Source organism: Perognathus longimembris, chromosome 25, assembly GCF_023159225.1.
Source record: "Perognathus longimembris pacificus isolate PPM17 chromosome 25, ASM2315922v1, whole genome shotgun sequence".
NCBI classification, from domain to species: Eukaryota; Metazoa; Chordata; class Mammalia; order Rodentia; family Heteromyidae; genus Perognathus; species Perognathus longimembris.
Genome location: NC_063185.1, coordinates 12,593,896 through 12,614,479, shown reverse-complemented (window position 1 = coordinate 12,614,479; position 20,584 = coordinate 12,593,896). Strand labels below are relative to the sequence as shown.

Here is a 20,584-nt window from a genome sequence, read left to right as displayed (position 1 = left end):
AAACACGTGCTGTTTGCCTTTCAAAGCTCTGTGCAAGCTACTTCCTGGGCTGCAGGGTCTTTGGGACAGGAGTCTGCTAGCTTTCTAATAGAGAATCACAATTGGACTTCTCAGAATGTGGCTTCTCTGTATCTCACAAATGAATTCCCGTATAACATTAGAATAGCGGTTGATGGAAGAGATGGGGGGGGATAAGGATTGGGGCATTTAAAAATCATAAGGCCTGGAGCAGCACCCCAGCACCTTCCTCCTGTGGCTCGCCGTGGTTTCTGCTTGTAACAGCCCCATGGTTTGGACACCTCAACACAACCCATTCCTAGGAGTGGAAATTGCTCCGTCTTCAAGTATACTGCTTTGCCAGCCAGCGAGGTGGCCTTTGCGAACTTGGGTTGGGGCCTAAAGTGTTAGACTAGTGAAAAGACAGCTTAATGGGAACTCAAGAGGTTCTGCATTTTAGACCCAGATCTGAATTTGACTCTCCATAGTTGTTTAAAATAACATCACCAACAACTATCTGGGCATTGGTGGCTCACGCCTGTAATCCTAGCTACTCAGGAGGCTGAGCTCTGAGGATTGTGGTTCAAAGCCAGTCAAAGAAGGAAAGCCCGTGACGTTCTTCATCTCCAATGAAACACCAAAACGCCCGAAGTGGAGCTGTGGCTCAAGTAGTATAGCGCAAGCCTTGAGCAAAAAAGCTCAGGGATGGCCTCTAGGCCCTGAGTTCAAAGCCCTAGGACAGGCACCAAAATAATAATGACAATCATAATGATAATCATAATGATAATAATCATTAGAAATATATACACGAGTTCTAAGAGCATTATCTCCCTAACATCGCACAAGGAGGTGAAGATTCCAGGCCGACCCTTCCTCTAGTGTTGAGTCCTGGAGATATTTTTCACCTCCAAGAATCAATTAGGCCTCTTCAAGGTGGTACCACTGGAACTTTCCTTCATGGGGCGGGATCAGCCTCAGTACAGAGGGCTGCAGGGGCTGGTGAGTGGCAGATGGATGATTGACAGGGGAACCGGGGCACTGCCTTTTCGGTCAGCTCCACAAGGTGGCACTCTGTCAGGATGATGTCCCTGTGGGCAGGTGGCACTGGGGTACGATTCCAGACACACCTCAGTTTGCAGGAGATGACATTCCGAAATGCTGTTTGGAAGCGACGAGACAGGAGGTTATAGATGATGGGATTGACCGCTGAGCTCAGGTAGAAGAACACACCTGACACACAAAGAATCAATCAGACCCACTGAGGAGAAATGGGGCAGCAGACATAGTATGGAGAGGCCTGTGTGTCGCGCGCAGGCCTGGACTTCCTGCCATGGAGGCTTTTCAGAAAGAGCCGTGTCTCCAAGACTCTAAACGGAGACTACAAAACGCTGCACAGATCTAACACCTGCGCACTCCGGGATCAAACACAGGAAGATTAAAGAGTCTTGGGGGAAAAAATAAAATGAAAGTAGGCTGGCCTGGGATCTGAGACAAGAGATTCTGTAACTTCCTTTGATCTCTGCTTGTTTAAATTAACTGTTCCTGTGGCTCCAACAAGAGATGTTTAAGTATCAGAGAAAAGAAGTGTTTTTTTTTCTTTTTAAATTCTCCTTATGATTGGAATTTTACTTGAATGCCTACTTATGTTTAATTAAATACATTTATAATCCCTTCTCTGTGGAGTAAAATTTTCACCCCCCCAAAAGATTCTCCAAACTCTTTTTCCTTGCTTACCTTTTCCCCCTTGACGATTCTTCCACTTTATTTGACTGATTGTATTTTATTATTTACTTTACCCATCAGATGCCCGGTGCCCTGTCAAAGCCCCATTTGTTACACACGCTCCTGTTATCACCATACCTTGTTCCTTCCTTCCTTCCTTCCTTCCTTCCTTCCTTCCTTCCTTCCTTCCTTCCTTCCTTCCTTCCTTCCTTTCCTCCATCCTCCCTTTTCTTTCTTTTTCTCCTTTCTTTCTTTCTTTCTTTCTGCCAAGCCTGGGCTTGAACTCGGGGTCTGGGCACTATCCCTGAGCCTCTTTGTGCTTAAGGCCAGTGCTCTACCATTTGAGCCACAGTGCCACTTCTGGCTTTTTCTGAGTCATTTATTGGAGATGGATGCTCCTTGCCCAGGCTGGGCTTTGAACTATGATCCTCAGATCTCAGCCCCCTGAGTAGCTGGGATTACAGGCATGAACCCCCAGGGGCCAGCTAGCAACTGAACTTTGACTGTGGTTCAGGCTCATCAAGACATTTAGCTAGGGCTAAACTCAATGACGAACACTACAATGATACAAGACAGTTTCAGTTAAAAGAAAAACAGGTCTAAGAGACACTCCATGGCAGTTCCCATGATGACTGTGTCCTCATGTTTACAAGGATTGTGAGGTCACAAAGGACTTTGTGGGTGGGCATGACGTCTGGCTACATATTCTAATGGGCTGCAGATCATTGAGGAAGGGAGCGGAGAGTACTGCAGGTGTGATGTGCAGAGGCTATAGGTACAAGAGAAGTATGCAGTACCCTCTATTGATAACATGGCCAGGTGAAGAGCCTGCTAATGAAAATGCTAATTTGTTTTGCTTTGGTCTCTTGGTGCCAGTCCTGGGTCTTGAACTCAGGGCCTGGGCACTGTCCCTTAGCTTTTTCTTTTCCACTCAAAGCTAGCACTCTACCACTTGAGCCCCAGCCCCACTTTCAGCTCTTTCCGCTGGCTAATTGGAGATAAGAGTCTGCCGGGGCTGGCTTCGAACCATTGATCCTCAGATCTCGGCCTCCTGAGTCACTAGGCCTGCAGGTGTGAGCCACCAGGTGCCTGGCTAGGGTATTTCTCTGATGGTTTAAGAGGATTAGAGTTCATCTAAGTTTGCCATGTGGGGCGGGGGGAAGGGGGAGTTGGTGTCTTCATAGGAAAGTGCCATTTTTGAAGCCATAGTTGGCATCTTTTCTCTCGCTTTGATACAATTATCTTGAAGTAGTTGAACCAAGGGATTTCAAGTCAATGTGTCATTTTGTGTACAGTGTATTTCGATTGCCATCACCTTCATCATCCCCCCTCCCATCTCTCCCCCCCCCCATCCCCTCGACTTCCCTAGTTCCATTTGCACTTAGGCACACTGAATATTACAACTGTGTTTGCCCACCCTCCACCTCTCCATTCATCTGCCCACCCCCAAACCTAAATAAAGGTGACTCCTTGCTACATCCTGGAGAGGTTAATCAGCTAGTCAAAGTCTCCGGCGTCTTTCCCGATTTATTTATATATTCTAGTTTTGTCCTATGAACCGTAGGAGAAGAGCTGGAAACGGTTTTGAGATTTGGCTCTGTAAAAGAAATGGGTCCACGTTGACATTATTCACGTATGATCTATGCACGGGGAGGCTGAGTTTAAAGGCAGGTGTGGAGGTTCATGGTTCTCAGTGGGCATTTGCGTGTTATTGTCTTTTGATCAATGTGTATCTGAAGTCACTTCTTCTGGAACTGTTTCTATGATTATAAAATATTTAATGATAATATTCTGTGATGTTTATGATTAATGGCACCATCCCTTTATTGTGGTGATGCTAGAATGTCATGGTAGTAACAACTTACCATCTCTTCCATGCCTATTATTTCATCTGATTTTGTGTGTGTGTGTGTGTGTGTGTGTGTGTGTGTGTGTGTGTGTGTGTGTGCCCGTGCTGGGACTTGAACTCAAGGCCTCCCAACTCTTGCTTAGCCTTTTCACTCTACCACTTGAGTCTTCCTTGCTTGGTTAACTGGAGCTAAGAGCCTCCTGCACTTTGTCATCTTCGGACCATGATCCTCAGAGCTCAGCCTCCCAAGTAGCTAGGACTCCAGGAGTGAGCTACCAGCGCCCATCTTGTTTGGTTGGCTATTTGCCATCAGGCCATGGCTCTCTAGTGTAGACGTGACTGCCAGATGTGGCTGAGGCATTTTGGACATGGAGGAAGTCAATTTTTCCATTGACTCACGCCTGTCATCCTAGCTACTTGGGAGGCTGAGATCTGAGTGAGGATCACAGTTCAAGGCCAGCCTGAGCAGGAAAGTCCATGAATCTCTTATCTCCAATTAGTCACTGAAAAAAACTATAAGTGGTGCTCTAGCTCAAGTAGTAGAGCATCAGCCTTGAGAAAAAGGAGCTTAGGGACAGTGCCCAGGCTCAGGACAGGAAAAACGAAAAAGAATATTAATGGGGTACAAATCCTGGTCCCTTGACTTAATGACCTCCCACTACTGGTTTCTACCATATTCCATGGCCCCTTGACAAAAAGCATTATCCAACTAGTATAATTACAGGCCTTGATCACCGTGAGTTCCCTTCATGACAGAGTACACAGCTATTGGAAGAGAAACCAAAGGAGTCACGACGCCTTCACCATATTTCTGCTGTGGTTCTCTCGCTTCAGTGGGGGACTTTTTTTGTAGAAAGTGGCCTCTAGAAGAGCCATCTGGCCGATTTCTTTTGGCCAAATAACATACCTCTCTTTAGTCTTGGAGTGAAATAGGACCTCAAATTCCTTCACGCCAGGGGAGCAGATCTGTGTGAGGTGTTAGGATAGGGAGACATCCATGCAGGATGAAGAAAGAGCTGACGTGGCCCGCTTACCTGACACCACATGGGTGAGGTTGAAGGCCACTGCCAGAGACTCAGTCCACTCCTCCACAAAGCTGAAGAACAGCCGGTCAATGTGGAAGGGGGTCCAGCACACGGCGAACACCAGGACCAGGACGACTGGAAGAGGGTGGGAATTGGGAGAGCAGGAGGCAGTATGGGTGAGACAGGGCTGATGAAGTACTCCCTGAGTCTGCAGTTCCTTCTAGAAGTTTCCTCCACTACTTCAGTGAAGCTAGAACCATTGTAGGCACACTGAATTCCAGAGAGACTCAATGTAGCATCTTCTAACAGAGACATTCAGTGCATAGCATCTAGGTCCAGTTTTGTATAGTGTGTGTGTGTGTGTGTGTGTGTGTGTGCGCGTGCGCACGTGCGTGTCTGTCTGTCTGTCTGTACTGGGGCTTGAACTCAGAGCCTTAGCTTTTGTGCTCAAGGTTAGCACTCTACCACTTGAGCCACAGCTCCACTTCCAGTTTTTTGCTGGTTAATTAGAGAAGAGTTATAGACTCTCCTGCCCTGGCTGGCTTCGAACTGAAATCCTCAGATCTCAGCTTCCTAAATCTCTAGGATTATAGGCGTGAGCCACCAAAACCTGGCTTAGGTTTTCTGTATGATAACTTATCTAATGGTTTTCCTTAGAATATTAAAAAATAAAAAGGAATCAGCGCTATGGCTCAAGTGGTAGAGCGTCCACCCTGGGTAGGGACAGCACCCAGGCCCAGAGTTCAAGCCCCAGGACCAACAAAAGAAAAATAAAATAATACTTGGAATTTCTCTCAAAAGTCTAAGGACATAATAATAATATAAGAAGGGCTGGGAATATGGCCTAGTGGCAACAGTACTTGCCACTATACATGAAGCCCTAGGTTCGATTTCTCAGCACCACATATATAGAAAAGGCCAGAAGTGGCGCTGTGGCTCAAGATGGCAGAGTGCTAGCCTTGAGCAAAAAGAAGCTAGGGACAGTGCTCAGGCCCTGAGTTTATGCTCCAGGAATGGCCAAAAAAATATATAATACTATAAAGAGAATTATTATTATTATTGGAAATGAAATATGCTATAAATTAGACTGTAGAAGCCACACCAACTGATTGCATTAGTAAAGGGCTGTGTTGGAGGAGTTGGTGTTGATTAAAGTCACAGATGAATAAAGAACTGTTAAATACACGAGATTCTCTCGTTATTGTTAGAATTGGATCTTACAGGTCCCATCAGCTCAGGATGTGAAGGGGAGGTGGGGAAATCTTTAGAAGATAGTTGGAAGAAGTAGGTGATGGGGGGTTGCCCTTGGGTAGAGATTGCTCCATGACCATGTCTCTCTGTTTCTCTCTCTCTCTCTTTCTCTCTGCATTCCTCTGTTTGTCTCTGTCTCTTTGTCTCTGTTTTCTCTGTCTCTCTATATCTATCTCTGTTTCTGTCACTGTTTCTGTCTTTGTCTCTCCTCTCTCTCTCTCTCTCCTCTTTTGTTGGTTGTGGGGCAAGGCTAGTGCTCTACCACTTGGAGCCACAGCGCCACTTTTGGCTCTTTGGGTGGTTCACTGGAGATAAGAGTATCATGGACTTTCCTACCTGGGCTGGTTTTGAACCATGATCCTCAGGTCTCGGCCTCCTGAATAGCTAGGATTACAAGTGTGAGTCACCGGACCTTGCCTCCATATTCTATTTTTAAGGAGCCCAATAACCTAAATATGTTAACTTTTTCAGAGGGGAATGGTGATGATGAGATTGTGGATGGAATTTACCCCAGATGGCTAAGGACAGTGCATTGCCACAACTGTATTGCTGTAGGAAACAGACCTTAAGAGCCTGAGCAAGCTTGAGGAAGAAGGATAGAACATGGGGTTAGGTTGCTGATCAGATCAGCCATAGTACTTTGCCAGGAAGGACCACAACTCCTCTGTTCTCACAAGCAAGGAAAGAAAACTTCAAAAAAGCAAAAGGCAGGGCCTTACACAGCATCTTGGTGACTGGTTTGCGAGAGGGTCTGTGAATATTTACAGTCGTTTCTTCAGCCTCCAGGGATTTGTCTTTCTTCAGCTGAAAGAGAAGTGGAAAGATCTGGTAACTATAACGTGTGTCACTGTGATGCCATCTCAGGATGTGGGACTCAGACTGCCCAGGCTGGCTTTGAGCTGGGATCGTCAGATCTCAGCCTCCTGAGTAGCTAGGATTGCAGGCGTGTGCCTGTATCATCATCATCATCTTCTTCTTCTCCTCCTCCTCCTCCTCCTCCTCCTCCTCCTCCTCCTCCTCCTCCTCCTCCTCCCTCCTCCTCCTCCTCCTCCTTCTCCTCTTCCTCCTCCTTCTTTTTGGAATGAAGAGGTGTTCAGTCAGATAAAGGAAGCTTTAATAATTCATAAATGATGACCAAATATCCAGAAATCAATGCCAAAGATAGTTCATCCTCTGGTATATGTTTTTTTTTCTAATTTCTCTTGCCAAATAGGACCCTAATTCTCTCTTAGGAAATGTTTACTCCTTCCCCTCATACTTGGTCATTATTTTGGCTGGAAATGACCCCAGTTCCAGCTCCCGTGATTGTTCTTAAGTAACCTGGCAAACCAGATCCTCCGATTAGCAGGCACAGTGGTTGGATAACGAGATTTCCAATATTGGACCAATGCGATTTCCGATATTTGCTTCTATGTCTTGGAAATCTCGTTTCCTGTTTATTGGGACTGCCAGAGGGAGCCCTCTTTCCCCCTAATGTGAGGTCTGGACTTACAAGAGCAACTTGTTTTCCATGGTGAGAAAAGAGCTTGGAGCCAGAGTGGGCTGCTAAGTGAAATTTAAGGTTCAAACCAGCACCACGCCAGGAGCAGCAATGACATAGGAAACCATCCAGACCTTGGATGGCATTTTGAGTATTGCTGGAAATATCCTCACCAAGAGCCGACTGCACATGTGGATTTACAATGGATACCCATGTTCTACCAGATTGTATTACGTTTCACCACTGGCCAAACCAATTGTCCATCATGATCAATTAAGATGACACACATAGTGTCATGGCTAGACACAGTCTACTGTGCTATTAAAAAAGATTCAAGCCGGGGGCCAGTGGTGGCTCACACCTGTCATCCTAGCAACTCAGGAGGCGGAGATCTGAGGATCCCAGTTTGAAGTCAGCCCTGGCAGGAAAGTCCATGAGACTCATGTCTCCAATGAAGCATCAAGAAGACAGGAGTGGAGCTATGGCTCAAGTGGTATAGCACTAGCCTTGAGTGCAAAAGTTAAGGGACAGTGCCCAGGCCCTGAGTTTAAGAAAAAGAAGGAAAAGGATGAGAAAGAGGGGGAAGAGGAGAAGGAGGAGGAAGAAAAAAAGGAAGAGGAGGAGGATGATGCATATCAGGATGTGTTGGCCACAGAAAAGATTAATTCTAGACAGATACTGGTGGCTCACACATGCAATCATAGCAACTCAGGAGGCTAAAATCTGAGGACCAAGGTTCTAAGCTAGCCTGGACAGTAAAGTCCGTGAGACTCATCACCAAAAAACGACCCCAAAAAAGTCAGAAGTGGAACTGCGGCTCAAGTGGTAGAATGCCAGCCTTGAGCACAAAACTTAGGGACAACACTCAGGTCCTAAGCTCAAGCCCTAGGACTGGCACACACACACACACACACACACACACACACACACACACACACAGAGTTGCCTCTAAAGTTCAACAAGCACACAACCTATGTCTTTATCAACTATAGAAACTCCTTAAAGTCAAATACCTGTCAGGACTACAAGGGTTCTGAGCAGCCCCTGGCATAATTAGTGCATCTGATCATCTCTCGATTATTTGCTCACTAGCTCCACTCTGCTCTCATAAGCTGAGAGATCCAAAGGCCTGTGAGGTTTGGCCCCTTAGAATCACTTAGAACTCCTAACAAGTAAGGGAATAGGGCAGTGATGTACGAAGGAAAGGAAATGTGATCAGTAATGACACAGTCGCACAAAACAGGCCTTTAGTGGGGGGCAGAAGGGGGCACTTATCTTAGCACCAACATGTGGCAGGCAGAAAATGGTAAATTGAACTTATTATTGCAATTTTTATTATGCTGAGCCCACCTAAAATATATAATGGAACCGAATTATTGTTTTAGTTATAGAACTGGGTCTTGAACTCAGGCCCTGGGCACTGGTCCCTTAGCTCTTTTACTCAAGGGTGGTGCTCTACTCCTGGAGCCACTGCTTCAATTCCAGCTTTGTACTAGTTAATTAGAAATAACTGTCACTCAGGTGTGTCTGCAAAGGCTGGTTTTGAACCTTGATCCTCAGATTGGAGCCTCATGAGCAGTAAGGATTTCAGGCGTGAGCCACCAGTACCTGGCCAAACGTTACTTCTTGCGTTCTCAATGGTAATTTCCTCAAATCAAACATTAAGCATACATTTCACACAGTTCTTTCATGGACAAGACCTCCTGTATGGGAAGAATTTTCACTGAAGGAAAATCACGTCAGGCCATTTATGTTGCCGGCATTTGCAGTTATAATAACACAACTAGCTCATTAGAGGATGGATGAAAGACTAGCACAAGTTGAAAGGACTGACAGTAGAACAAAATCCAAACCATTTGTCAGGTCAATATTAAATGCTGCTTTAGCATGAATAATAATTTCATTTCAATGTTGAAGATATTCAACATTGCTTCTACTGTCCTCCAAACTTTCTCTCTCTCTCTCTCTCTCTCTCTCTCTCTCTCTCTCTCTCTCTCTCTCTCTGTGTGTGTGTGTGTGTATACACACAAGTACTGGGACTTGAACTCAAGACTTTGAGCTCTTATTTGGCTCATTCTGCTCAAAGCAGGCCATGTCCTACTTGATCCATACCTGCATTTCTGGCTTTTTGCTGATTAATTATGAGATAAGACACTCTGGGATTTACCAGGCTGGCTTTGATCTGTGATCCTCAGATCTCAGCTTCTTGAGTAGCTAGGATTGCAGGTGTGAGTCACTGGTACCTGGCTATATCTTTCAAACTTTTATTGAGAGCTCAGGGGACAAAAAAAGAAGAATGAAACATGTTGGCATTCAGAAGCCTTTCTACTTCATTCTGTCCCACTGAGTGACATTAAAAGCAAAGGGGAGCTGGTCGCTGGTGCTCATGTCTATAATCCTAACTACTCAAGAGGCTGAGATCTGAAGAGTGCAGTTCAAAGCCAGCGAGGGCAGAAAAGCCCGTGAGACTCTTATCTCCCATTATCCATGAAAAGCCAGATGTGGAGCTGTTGCTTAAGTGGTAGAGCACTAGCCTTGAGCAAAACAACCTCAGGGATAAGGCTCAGGCCCTGCGTTCAAGCCCTAGAACCTGCACAGAAAAATAAAAGTTAAATTAAACAAACAACAACAAGAAAGCCTGTCATAATGAAGAACTGCATCTGGGTAAATTTGGAAACAAAATGCACGTGGGATTACACACACTCCCTCCTACTCCTGTGCAAGGTAGTTGCTAGGTAATTTGGAGAAATTAAATTTAGAGAAAAGAACAAAGAGATCAGTGAGCAGAGAAGACACAGCAAGTGACGACACAGCAAGTGATCATTTTCTCTCCAGCTCAGGAGTCTCTTACTCTTCTTTAACTCATGTGTTTATGTCTGCATCAATCTCTTCAATCCGCACCTTCAATCTGCATCCACAAGAAACCCAGCTGATTCCCCTCAGGTTTTTTTTCATAATTCATTTAGTTTATTGTGATCACAGAGGTGATGTATAGAGGGGAGACAGTTACATGAGTCAGGTAATGAGTATGTTTCCTTTCGTATCGTGTCTCCGGTTCCCCCCTCCTCTCCCAGTCCTTCCCTTCCCATCTCCACTCTCGAGTCGTCCAGGTCGCTTTCCCACAAGTTCTGTGCCCTCCCCCCACCCTCCCAAAGATATACACATGAAACACCAGATATAAGGCAAAGGAGACAGAATTCACACAGATATACATCATATACATATACAGGCACATACACATACACACATAAATACATATACACATATACACACCTATACATACACATCCAAATGCATGCATACACATACACATACAAATACACATGTACATGTATACAAATATATAAATACACATATTCATACTCATGGACTATACAAATACATACACATACACACATCCAATCCATATTCACACACGTATATACACAGACACACATCCATACATATTCATACACACACATGCACCAATGCATGTACATACACAAATGCATATAATTATGCATACACATGCACAAATATACAATATGTGCATATATGTGTATGGATACACAAATACACATATGCATATATGCATATGTACAAATATACACAATTGAACTTTTTTTTTAACTGATGGTTTCCTTGGAAGCTAGCTCTTTTTAAATTCTCTTTAGCTGTATGGGGGGGGGGTGTCACAGGGACGAGGAAGTTTCTGAGTGCAATGCATCTCCACCTGTGTCTCCTTCTCATCATTCTCCCACCCCCCCTTCCTCTTTCCCTAGCCCACCCCTCCCCTGTGAGGTTCTGAGCTCCGGGCTGGCAGGGGTGGGGGGGGGGAACCCCCACTCTCTGGGAATGGAATGGAATGGAATACTCACCCTGAGCCCCATGAGCAAGTAGAGGATGCTGATGAGGACCATGGGGAGGAGGTAGAAGAGGAAGGAGGTGACCTGGACGATGAAGTTGTAGATCCACATGGGCGTGATGACCGCACAGGTGGCAGAGCCGGGCACCAGGGACCCGTTGGGGAAATGCTGGAGCCGGATACCGTGCACGCCGGCGTTGGGCAGCGAGCAGACGACGGACAGGCTCCAGATGGCGCCCAGGACGCGCAGGGCCCGCCGGCGGGTGCTGTCCAGCTTGGCCTGGAACGGGTGCACGACGGCCACGTAGCGCTCCACGCTGACGGCGGCCACGCCGAGCACCGAGGCGAAGCACCCGGTCTCGAACAGCGCCGTCTTGAACCAGCAGCCCGCGGGCCCCAGCGGGAAGGGGTAGTTGTGCCACAGCTCGTAGGTCTCCAGGGGCAGGCCCAGCAGCAGGACCAGCAGATCCGACACGGCCAGGCTGAAGAGGTAGTAGTTGGTGGGCGTCCTCATGGCCTGGTGCCGGACGATCACCAGGCACACCAGCGCATTGCCCGCCACCCCCGCCAGGAAGATGAGCGCGTACACCGCCGACACGGGCAGGCACAGGGGGCTGCGCCGGGGGCCGTAGACGCAGGCCAGGTACTCCTCGGTGCTGTTCAGACAGGTCGTCAGGGGGTCCTCGGCTTCCGGTGGGGGGATGACGGAGACGCTGCCGAGCGTGTCCATGCCTGAGATGACAAATAAAACTCCCACCTCTTTCTGTCCCCCCCCCCCCCAACACAGCCTTAACCCCAGGCTGAGCCAAACAAAGCAAGGGAGCCAGCGAGCAAGCAGGCAGTCAGGAAAGCAGAGGCCCAGGGAAAGCAGGCCTGGCCCAGAGGGAGAGCTCGAGCCTCAGACTCCAGGCTGGACAGCTCCCAGCTGTGCATTCAGCCCTTTAAGAGGAGCTCCCAGGGCAGAGGCCACGCCCCTCCTCACAGAGGCCACGCCCTCTGGCAAGCAGGGAGCCAATGAGTGGTGCCAGCCCCCCCCATTCCCCCACCACCCAGAGGCCACGCCCCCTGGCAAGCTGGGAGCCAATGAGTGGTGCCAGCCTCCCCATTCCCCCACCCACACAGAGGCCACGCCCCCTGGCAAGCTGGGAGCCAATGAGTGATGCCAGCCTCCCCATTCCCCCACCCACACAGAGGCCACGCCCCCTGGCAGGTGGGAGCCAATGAGTGGTGTCAGACACCCCCAACTCCCCCACCCACACAGAGGCCACGCCCACCCCAGCTAGGCTGGAAGCCAATGAGTGGTGTTAGCCCATCCCAGCACAGAGGCCACACCCCACTGAGCACAGAGGCCACACCCCCCTGAGCACAGAGGCCACGCCCCCCCAGGCAGGCTGGAAAGCCAGTGTGTAGTGGCAGGAGGGGAGGTTGGTGAGCTGGCTGGCTTTGTGCACAGGGAGCAGGGGAGGAGGGAGGCCTTCCTGAGCATGGCAGCTCCAAGCTGGGGCTCACTGGGGAACACCTAAGGATGGGCTTCTTCCAGCTGTGCTGTTGACAGAGCTGTGGGAGCTTGGGTAGCAATAAGCATAAGAGGCGTGGGGACACATTGTGTCCTCGGAGCCTTGTCCCCTGGACCACATTACAGAGATGGGAGATGAGTAAATAAGACTCCCCTCCCTCCCCCCCCCCTTACTGGAAATCCAGTGCTCTTGGGGGGTGTGGGGGGGTATGGGGAGGAGGAGGCAGGCACAATATGATTTCTAGGTTTTCATGGCATCCACAATGGGACTAAAAACTCTGAGGGACACTTGCAAATCATCGAGTCCCGGTTTGAAATCCAATCTGATGCTGTGGCTTCTTGCAGCAGTTCTCCCCCCCCCCCCCCCCCGCAACAAGTGGATCAGGCCTTGCCATAAACATTTAGGAAAGCTGGGGGAAATGATTCGCAACCCCCCAAGTTTCGTGTCCTTATCTGGGCCACATCCATTTCATTGTGCTCAATAGCTATGTCTCCAGGAGGTAGCTCTGGGCCAGGCAGTGTTCTAGGCTTTGTAGATATAATAACTGTGCACAAAGCAAAGCTTGGTCTCTGCCCTTAAGGTTTCTTTTATATGATTGTTTTTCTTTGTGCACTGGGCAGTGGGTTGAACTCAGGGTGTGGGTGCTGTTGGGCTGGCTTTGAACTTCAACCCTCAGGTATCATCTTCCTAGGTGGCTAGGATTTATAGACATGAGCCCCCAGCTAGGAAGATTTCCATACACAAGGAATTCTGAAGATACATGAGGGATTGAATTATAACATTTCAGACAGAAGTAGATACTTTATCAAGAAGATCAAAGAACATTTATGTGACTTGGACTGATGTCTGAATGAAGAAAAGTCAATCGTGGAGGAGCTAAAGAAAAAGTATTTCCAGAGAAGGGGAACAGCAAGTACAAAGGTCCTGCGTTAGGAGTACACCATGTCTCAGAAACATGGAGACAATCTGTAATAACTGGAACTTCCTGAGTGTTATGTACCTTCTCATACTTCCAGGACAGCAAGAATGATTCACTCTGGCAAGGACCAGATCGGGAAACTCTTATTGACTATGCTAAACGGTTCGGATCATCTTCAAACTGGAGAGACGTTGATTACATGGGATTCCAACTGCAGGGAGAGGCCTGGGAATATGGCTTAGTGATAAGAGTGCTTGACTCATATACATGAAGCCCTGGGTTCGATTCCCCAGCACCACATATATAGAAAAAGGCCAGAAGTGGTGCTGTGGCTCATGTGGTAGAGTGCTAGCCTTGAGCAAAAAGAAGCCAGGGACAGTGCTCAGGCCCTGAGTCCAAGGTTCAGGACTGGCAAAAAAAAAAAAAAATTCCAACTGCAGGCAGAATTCTCTGGAAGGTTCTAAACAGGAAGATTGAGGAAGAGGAGAAGACTAGGGAAGAGAGAAGCAAAGCAAAGTTGAGACCTAGCTTGGTATTTAGGGACCCCTGGAGTGCCTAACAGTGAATGAGGCTGCCTGCAAGCTCATTTATACTGAAAGGCTCTCCCCTCTCTCCCAAAAAAACCAGCAAAAAGTCAAGTTGGAGGCCTGGTTCAAGTGGTAGAACACCAGCCTTGAAAAACAAAAACACTTCGAGGACAGCACTCAGGCCTTGAGTTCAAGCCCCAGGACAGGCACAAACTAAAAAAATGGTTAAAGTGAAGTGAAGTAAAAGATTGAAGACGTTCATCTCATTTCTGTTATGAGTGAATGAAAATGTGGTGTTGCCTTGGGGCTGATCGGGAACATGAAGAGACCCCAGGAACTGTTCAGTATGAATTCCTTCAACTGCTAGAGAATTCTAAAATAGATGTTTAGTCATGAGATACACAATCAGGGTGTGTTAACTTGTACTGAGATGATAATGTTATTTCATCAAAGGCCAGGCTATACATCGACAGAGACTTGTCCAAAACCAAACCAAACCCTGTTACAGGCTTTAAAAGCTGGGGACGAGCCAGGTACTGGTGGCTCACACCTGTAATCCTAACTACTAGGTCTAGTTTTCCACATTTGTACATGGAGTGCTCTGTCTCTATTTGGCTGCCATTCTGCTTCATTCGCCTTTTGTGTTGCCAGGAAAGCAAATGATCTCCTGCTCCTCCGATCACAAGCGTTGCTTCTGGGAAGGTAACTCTGCACTGTGCACCATCATTTTGAGGTGGCTATGGAATAGAAAAGAGAGGCAATACGATATCTTGGTGCTACCCTTTGTAGCTGTGGCTGAAATCATGGGCTAAAGGAGGGGGTGCTATGAGAGGTTCAGTAGCACCCACTACACCTATAAAATAGAAAATGACAACAGCCATCTTGGCTGTGTAGTTAGTCTTCTGAGATTTCACTTACACCAGCACGTAAGTTCTTGGCAATCATCCTTATGAAAAGAATTCACAGAGGGCCTAATAGCTCACGCCTGTAATCCTAGCTACTCAGAAATCTGAGAGCTGAGGATTGTGGTTCAAAGCCAGCCTGGGCAGGCTAGTCCATGAGACTCTTATCGCCAATGAACTAGCAAAAGGCTGGGAGTGGAGCTGTGGCTCAAGTGGTAGAAAGTCAGCCTTGAGTTAAAAATACTAAGGGATAGTGCACCCAGGCCTTGAGTTCAAGGCTCCAGTACTGGCACGCAGGTGTGCACACACACATACACACATTCACAGGTTTATTTCTTTTCCTGTGTACTGTGGGCTGTCACCTCTCTTTGCTACTGGAATAAACCCGAGCATCACCCACAAGGTCTGCAAGCTACTCACCACTGTACATGTGCCACCCATTTGCTGCGTTCTCTCTCTCACCCAGGGAGTTCAGCTTTCTTTTCCTGCCTCGGGGTTTGGGGATCTGTACCTCCTGCAGCCTGTAAATGTTCTCTGCCTCGGGGCTTTGCAAAACTGCCTGCTTCTCATTTTTCACATCTCACCTGCAAGTGTTAACTTCTTCGGAGAATTTCCCTGCATCGACACCTCTGGAAAGCAGACGGTATTATTGTCTGCCCAACGTTTGAGTTGTTCCCTCCACAGCAATCTCAGTTTTTGGTTCTTTTTTCCTGCTGTTTTTGTTGGTATTGTTTTGTGGTTTGTTTGTGTTGTTTTTTTTTTGTCCTAGTCCTGGGATTTGAACTCAGGGCCTGAACACTGTCCCGAATTTTATTTTTCTTGCTCAAGTCTAGCACTCTACCACTTTAACAGTTCCCTTTCTAGCCTTTTTGGTAGTTTACTGGAGGTAAGAGTCTCACCAACCTTCTTTCCCCAAGCCGGGCTTTGAACCAGGCTCCTCAGATCTCAGTCTCTGAAGTAGCTGGGATTACAGGAGTGAGTCACCAGCACCTGGCTCCCGCCCCACCCCCCACCCCCAAAAAAGATCTCTCCTTCTTGGAATATTATGTGATGCTGTTTGTTTGCCTTTCATCCGTCCATCCAGGAAGCCACAGATGAGAGCGACTTGCATGTTTTCACAGATCCCTAAAAAAAAATAGAAGCATTCTCAATCCAATTGATGCTACAGTGTTGTATCATCCAGCTTCAAAAAATGCCTTGTCTATGAGCAATGACTGTACGCCTTGGCCATGTGCTGGGTGCTTTCTAGAGCCTTCTGAGTACCCGCTGTGTTTCCTGTTGTTGGAAACACAATGCCATCTTTATGGGGCTCTCCATCTGCTAGTTTAAGGAGAGCTGCCAGAATTTTCCCAGCATGGATCTTTTAAATTTGTCATTTCATCCCAGAATTCATGTGACTCAGGCCTGGAGGAAGGCTGGCACTTGCAGCCAGTTTTTGGAGACAGTGGAAAATGTCCGATAGATACTGAATCTTTGGAGTTCATTACCTTGTGCCGCTTCTGGTCTCTATTTCTTTTATGAGTTGAGTAATGACTGGACCTTTACAAGATGTGTGTGTGTGTGTGTGTGTGTGTGTGTGTGTGTGTGTGTGTGTGTGTGCGCTAGTTCTGGGGCATGAACTCAGGGCCTGGGCTCTGTCCCTGAGCATTTTTACTCAAGGCTAGTGCTCTACCACTTGAGCTGCATCTCTACTTCCGAACTGGACAATTCCAATCTAGACCAAGAGGTTCTAGTTGTTGATAGCTTTGGTCCCAATATATCCACCTTGGATGCCACTGATGTTCTGGCTCTGACTTTGAAGATCCCTGTCTGCCCCAAAATACCGGTGAATAAATTATGGTGGAATTAACATCACAAGAGGTGAATTGATATTCTCATTTATTTCTGACCTTTAAGACATGACACATCTTAGATACGAATGGGCCAGGCACCAGTGGCTCACACCTGTAATCTCAGCTACACAGAGGGTGGAGATGGGGAGTCTATGTGACTCTTATCTTGAAGTAACCAGAAAAAGCTAGAATTGGAAGTTCATCTTAGTACCTGTTTCTCCCCCCACCCCCAATAATGGCTATAAGCTTTCCCTGATATATGACAGCCAGAAAGCGGTGTATGGCAAACTTAGGTGCCATTTTTGAGGAACTCCAAGCCATGCTAGTGTAGTCTGTCCTGAGATGTCCCCTAAATCCTAGCTTCCCCCGTGTGCTCCCCATTTTCCTTCCTCTACTTCTCCGAATCTCAAGATCATAGCCTCACCTCTAATGACACAATCAAAGCTCTTGTTTCCTATTAAATCAACTTCCTGCTGTGAGGAACCTCAATCCTCAGATCTCAGCCTCCTGAGTAGCTAGGATTACAGGTGTGAGCCACCGGTGCCTTATCAACTATCAACCATTTTAAAGTGTACTCGTACTGAGGCTTGATCTCAATGCCTGGGTGCTGTTCCCGAGCTAAGTCTCTCACTGACTTTTCTGCCCAGGTGGGTTTTGAACCATGGTCTTCAAATCTCAGCCTCCTGAGTAGCTGGGATTACAGGCATGACGATTATAGGCTCCAGGCTCTTTGTCGACATTTTTTGGAGTCTAGTTTGACTCCTTTGTTCCTTTTCTACTTTGAGCCTAATGCATGTGTGTTTCACATTGATCTTTTGTTGTTTTGTTTTGTTTTTTTGCCAGTTCTGGGGCTTGAACTCAGGGCCTGAACACTGACTGTCCCTGGCTTCTTTTTGCTCAAGGCTAGCACTCTACCACATGAGCCACAGCGCCACTTCCGGCTTTTTTCTATATATGTGGTGCTGAGGAATCGAACCCAGGGCTTCAGAATACAAGGCAAGCACTCTACCACTAGGCCGTATTCCCAGCCCCACATTGATCTTTCATAAGGGGGTCCTCTTTGCTTCACAGAGGTACACCTTCTATTCCACCAAGGTCATTTGCTCCTTGGAGCCAGAGACGGTGGAGAATAATGGAATAGTACTGGATCATGAGTCATCTGACCTCATTTCAATGTCCATTTCTACCATTAACTAGATGTAGAGAGCAGTGGCTAAAAGAATCATTGGCTTTTTCTGATCGTTTTTATAAGTGAAGTGGGAGTAATCAAGCCTGGCTGCCAGTGTTATGAGATTCAAAGATGATACTGGTTATAAAAATGCCGTGTAAACTGAAAAATGATATGGAAATGAGATAATAATTATCATTGGATCAAGCTGTCTTGGGACACCAAGGTACATTGAAAAAAGTAAGTAAGTAAGTGTGTGTGTGTGTGTGTGTGTGTGTGTGTGTGTGTGTGTAGTCCTGGGGCTTGAACTCAGAGCCTGGGTGCTATCCCTGACCTCTTTTGATCAAGGCGAGTGATCAACCACTTCGAGCCACAGCTCTACTTCTAGGTTTCTGGTGGTTAACTGGAGTAGCTAGGATGACAGGCGTTGGGCACCTGTGCCTGGTGGAGGGCTAACTTGTGAGTAATTAGCTTCTAAAGTCTGAGTTTTCCTAACTTAATTCTTTCTCAATAAGGTGCCATTTCTGGCTCCCTTGTAACAAATTTCCAAGTGACCTCTCTGTCATTTCGTGCATCTCTTCCCTCTTAAGATGGCACCAGTGGCTCACACCTGTCATCCTAGCTACTCAGGAGGATGACATCTGAGGATCATGGTTCAAAGCCAGCCTGGGCAGGAGAGCCTGTGAGACTCTTATCTCCATTGAACAAAAAGAAAACCAGAACTGGTGCTGTGACTCAAAGTGGTAGATCACTAGCCTTGAGTGAAAGAGTTTGGGGACAGTGTCTAGCTCCCAAGTTCAAGTCCCACAAGCACCACCACCACCAAAAAGATGGCTCCTTTCACATTGCAGCTGACTCTATTGGTTTACACAGATACAATTAACTAGGGAAAGAGAGTTCAAGTCCCACAAGCACCACCACCATCAAAAAGATGGCTCCTTTCACATTGCAGCTGACTCTATTGGTTTACACAGATACAATTAACTAGGGAAAGAGAGTTAGGCACAGATAATGCTGTGATTTATTTTGTTTACCCATTTGTTTTATTCTGGAACAGAACTTTATGTTCTCAAAGTAGTTAACAGGGACTGAAGTCTACATTTTTTTCAGACTCTTTAGATGAGCTTCTATTTAAGGAAATGTACTTATGTGCAATTTCTGCTCTGACAGCAGGGAAAAATATTTTTCTTTCTTTTTTTCTTCTTGGACAGCTTGTATTAGTGAGGATTGATTTTATTCTTCCCCCCGAGGCCTTGGAGTTGAGATAAAAAAGCATGGATTCAGAGCTGAAGTCTTAGTTTACCACTGGTGAGCTAGGAACATCTTACGCCAATCAAGTTCATCTCTGAGAGCCTCGGGGTCTTTGTTTGTACAGTGGGGCGATCACAATTATCTTATTGGCATAAGAATGAGATGGGGTTCATGAAATTATCACGTAATTTCTATCCCTTAATAATAACCATTATTATTTTCACTGGATAAAGGAACACATATCCAGAATTTACAATTCTCTAACCTCAATAGGGAAAAGCACTAAAAAAATAAAAATATTCTGCCATAGCACAGATCAGTAAAGCAGACCCATAAGAAAATGGACAGAGCAGTAAGCCTGCTTACCTGCTTATGGAGATGCCAACTCGAGCAACACCTGCTTGAACATTAAAACAGCTGTTTAATTTGGGGATCAGAAATGGAAGAAAATCTCCCGAGACATATGGGAGTGTAGGGGGAAATAAACTATTTTTGCTAAGAAAAGCACAAGGCCCCCAATAGGCCAAAAAAAACACCCAAAGTACAACTTTGCAAATGTCCTCTCCTTCCTTCTCCTTCCCTCTTTCCCTCCCTCCCTTTCTCCCTGTCCTCTTGTAAAAAATTCATCGTCTGCTGGGTGCTGGTATCTCACACCTATAATCCTAGCTACGCAGGAGGCTGAAATCTGAAAATCATGGTTCAAAGCCAGCCCAGGCAGGAAAGTTAGACTCCTATCTCCAGTGAACCACCAAAAAGCCAGAAGCCAGGGACAATCCCCAGACCCTGAGTTCAAGCCCCAGAACCAACACACACACACACACACACACACACACACACACACACACACACACACACACACACCTCCCTTGGTAGAAGACCAGCCAATGAGTGAAAGCATCAGATACCAAGTTTGAGTTTGGGTCTCAGACCAAAACAAACACACCAACAAACAAAAAACCCTAATGATCTGATGGAAATTAGGATTTGTGAAAAGTGAAAGAGCATCATTCATTGTCCTAGAATGTATTAACTTAGTTGGTTATTACTTTTTTTTTTTTTAGCATACTCTAAGGAGGGCAGTGCGCATAATGCAGCAGTGTCATTTTTAAAGCCATTAAAACCCTTGGTTTTAAAAAGAAATGACGAATGGAACACTGCTGTTTCTCTCCATGGAGATCCAGGAAGAAGCCTGGGTCATCACACAAATTGATCTCGCAGATACATTGCGGATGGATTGGCAGCGGTGACCCAACATGCCGGGGGTGGGGGGCCATGGGGTGTCTAGGGAAGAGTTGTCTCA

At 46.7% G+C, this 20,584-nt stretch overlaps 1 protein-coding gene across 1 annotated transcript; it reads right to left on the bottom strand.

Annotated features, from left to right (window-relative positions):
- Nucleotides 1–952: 952 nt before the first annotated feature.
- On the bottom strand, nt 953–11,898 carry Nmur2 (neuromedin U receptor 2). Its single transcript, XM_048333886.1, has 4 exons — nt 11,182–11,898; nt 6,564–6,648; nt 4,603–4,728; nt 953–1,227 (listed from the first exon to the last, which is right to left on the bottom strand). The coding sequence occupies exons 1-4, from the start codon at nt 11,896–11,898 to the stop codon at nt 953–955; spliced, it is 1,203 nt and encodes a 400-aa protein (XP_048189843.1).
- Nucleotides 11,899–20,584: the final 8,686 nt, after the last annotated feature.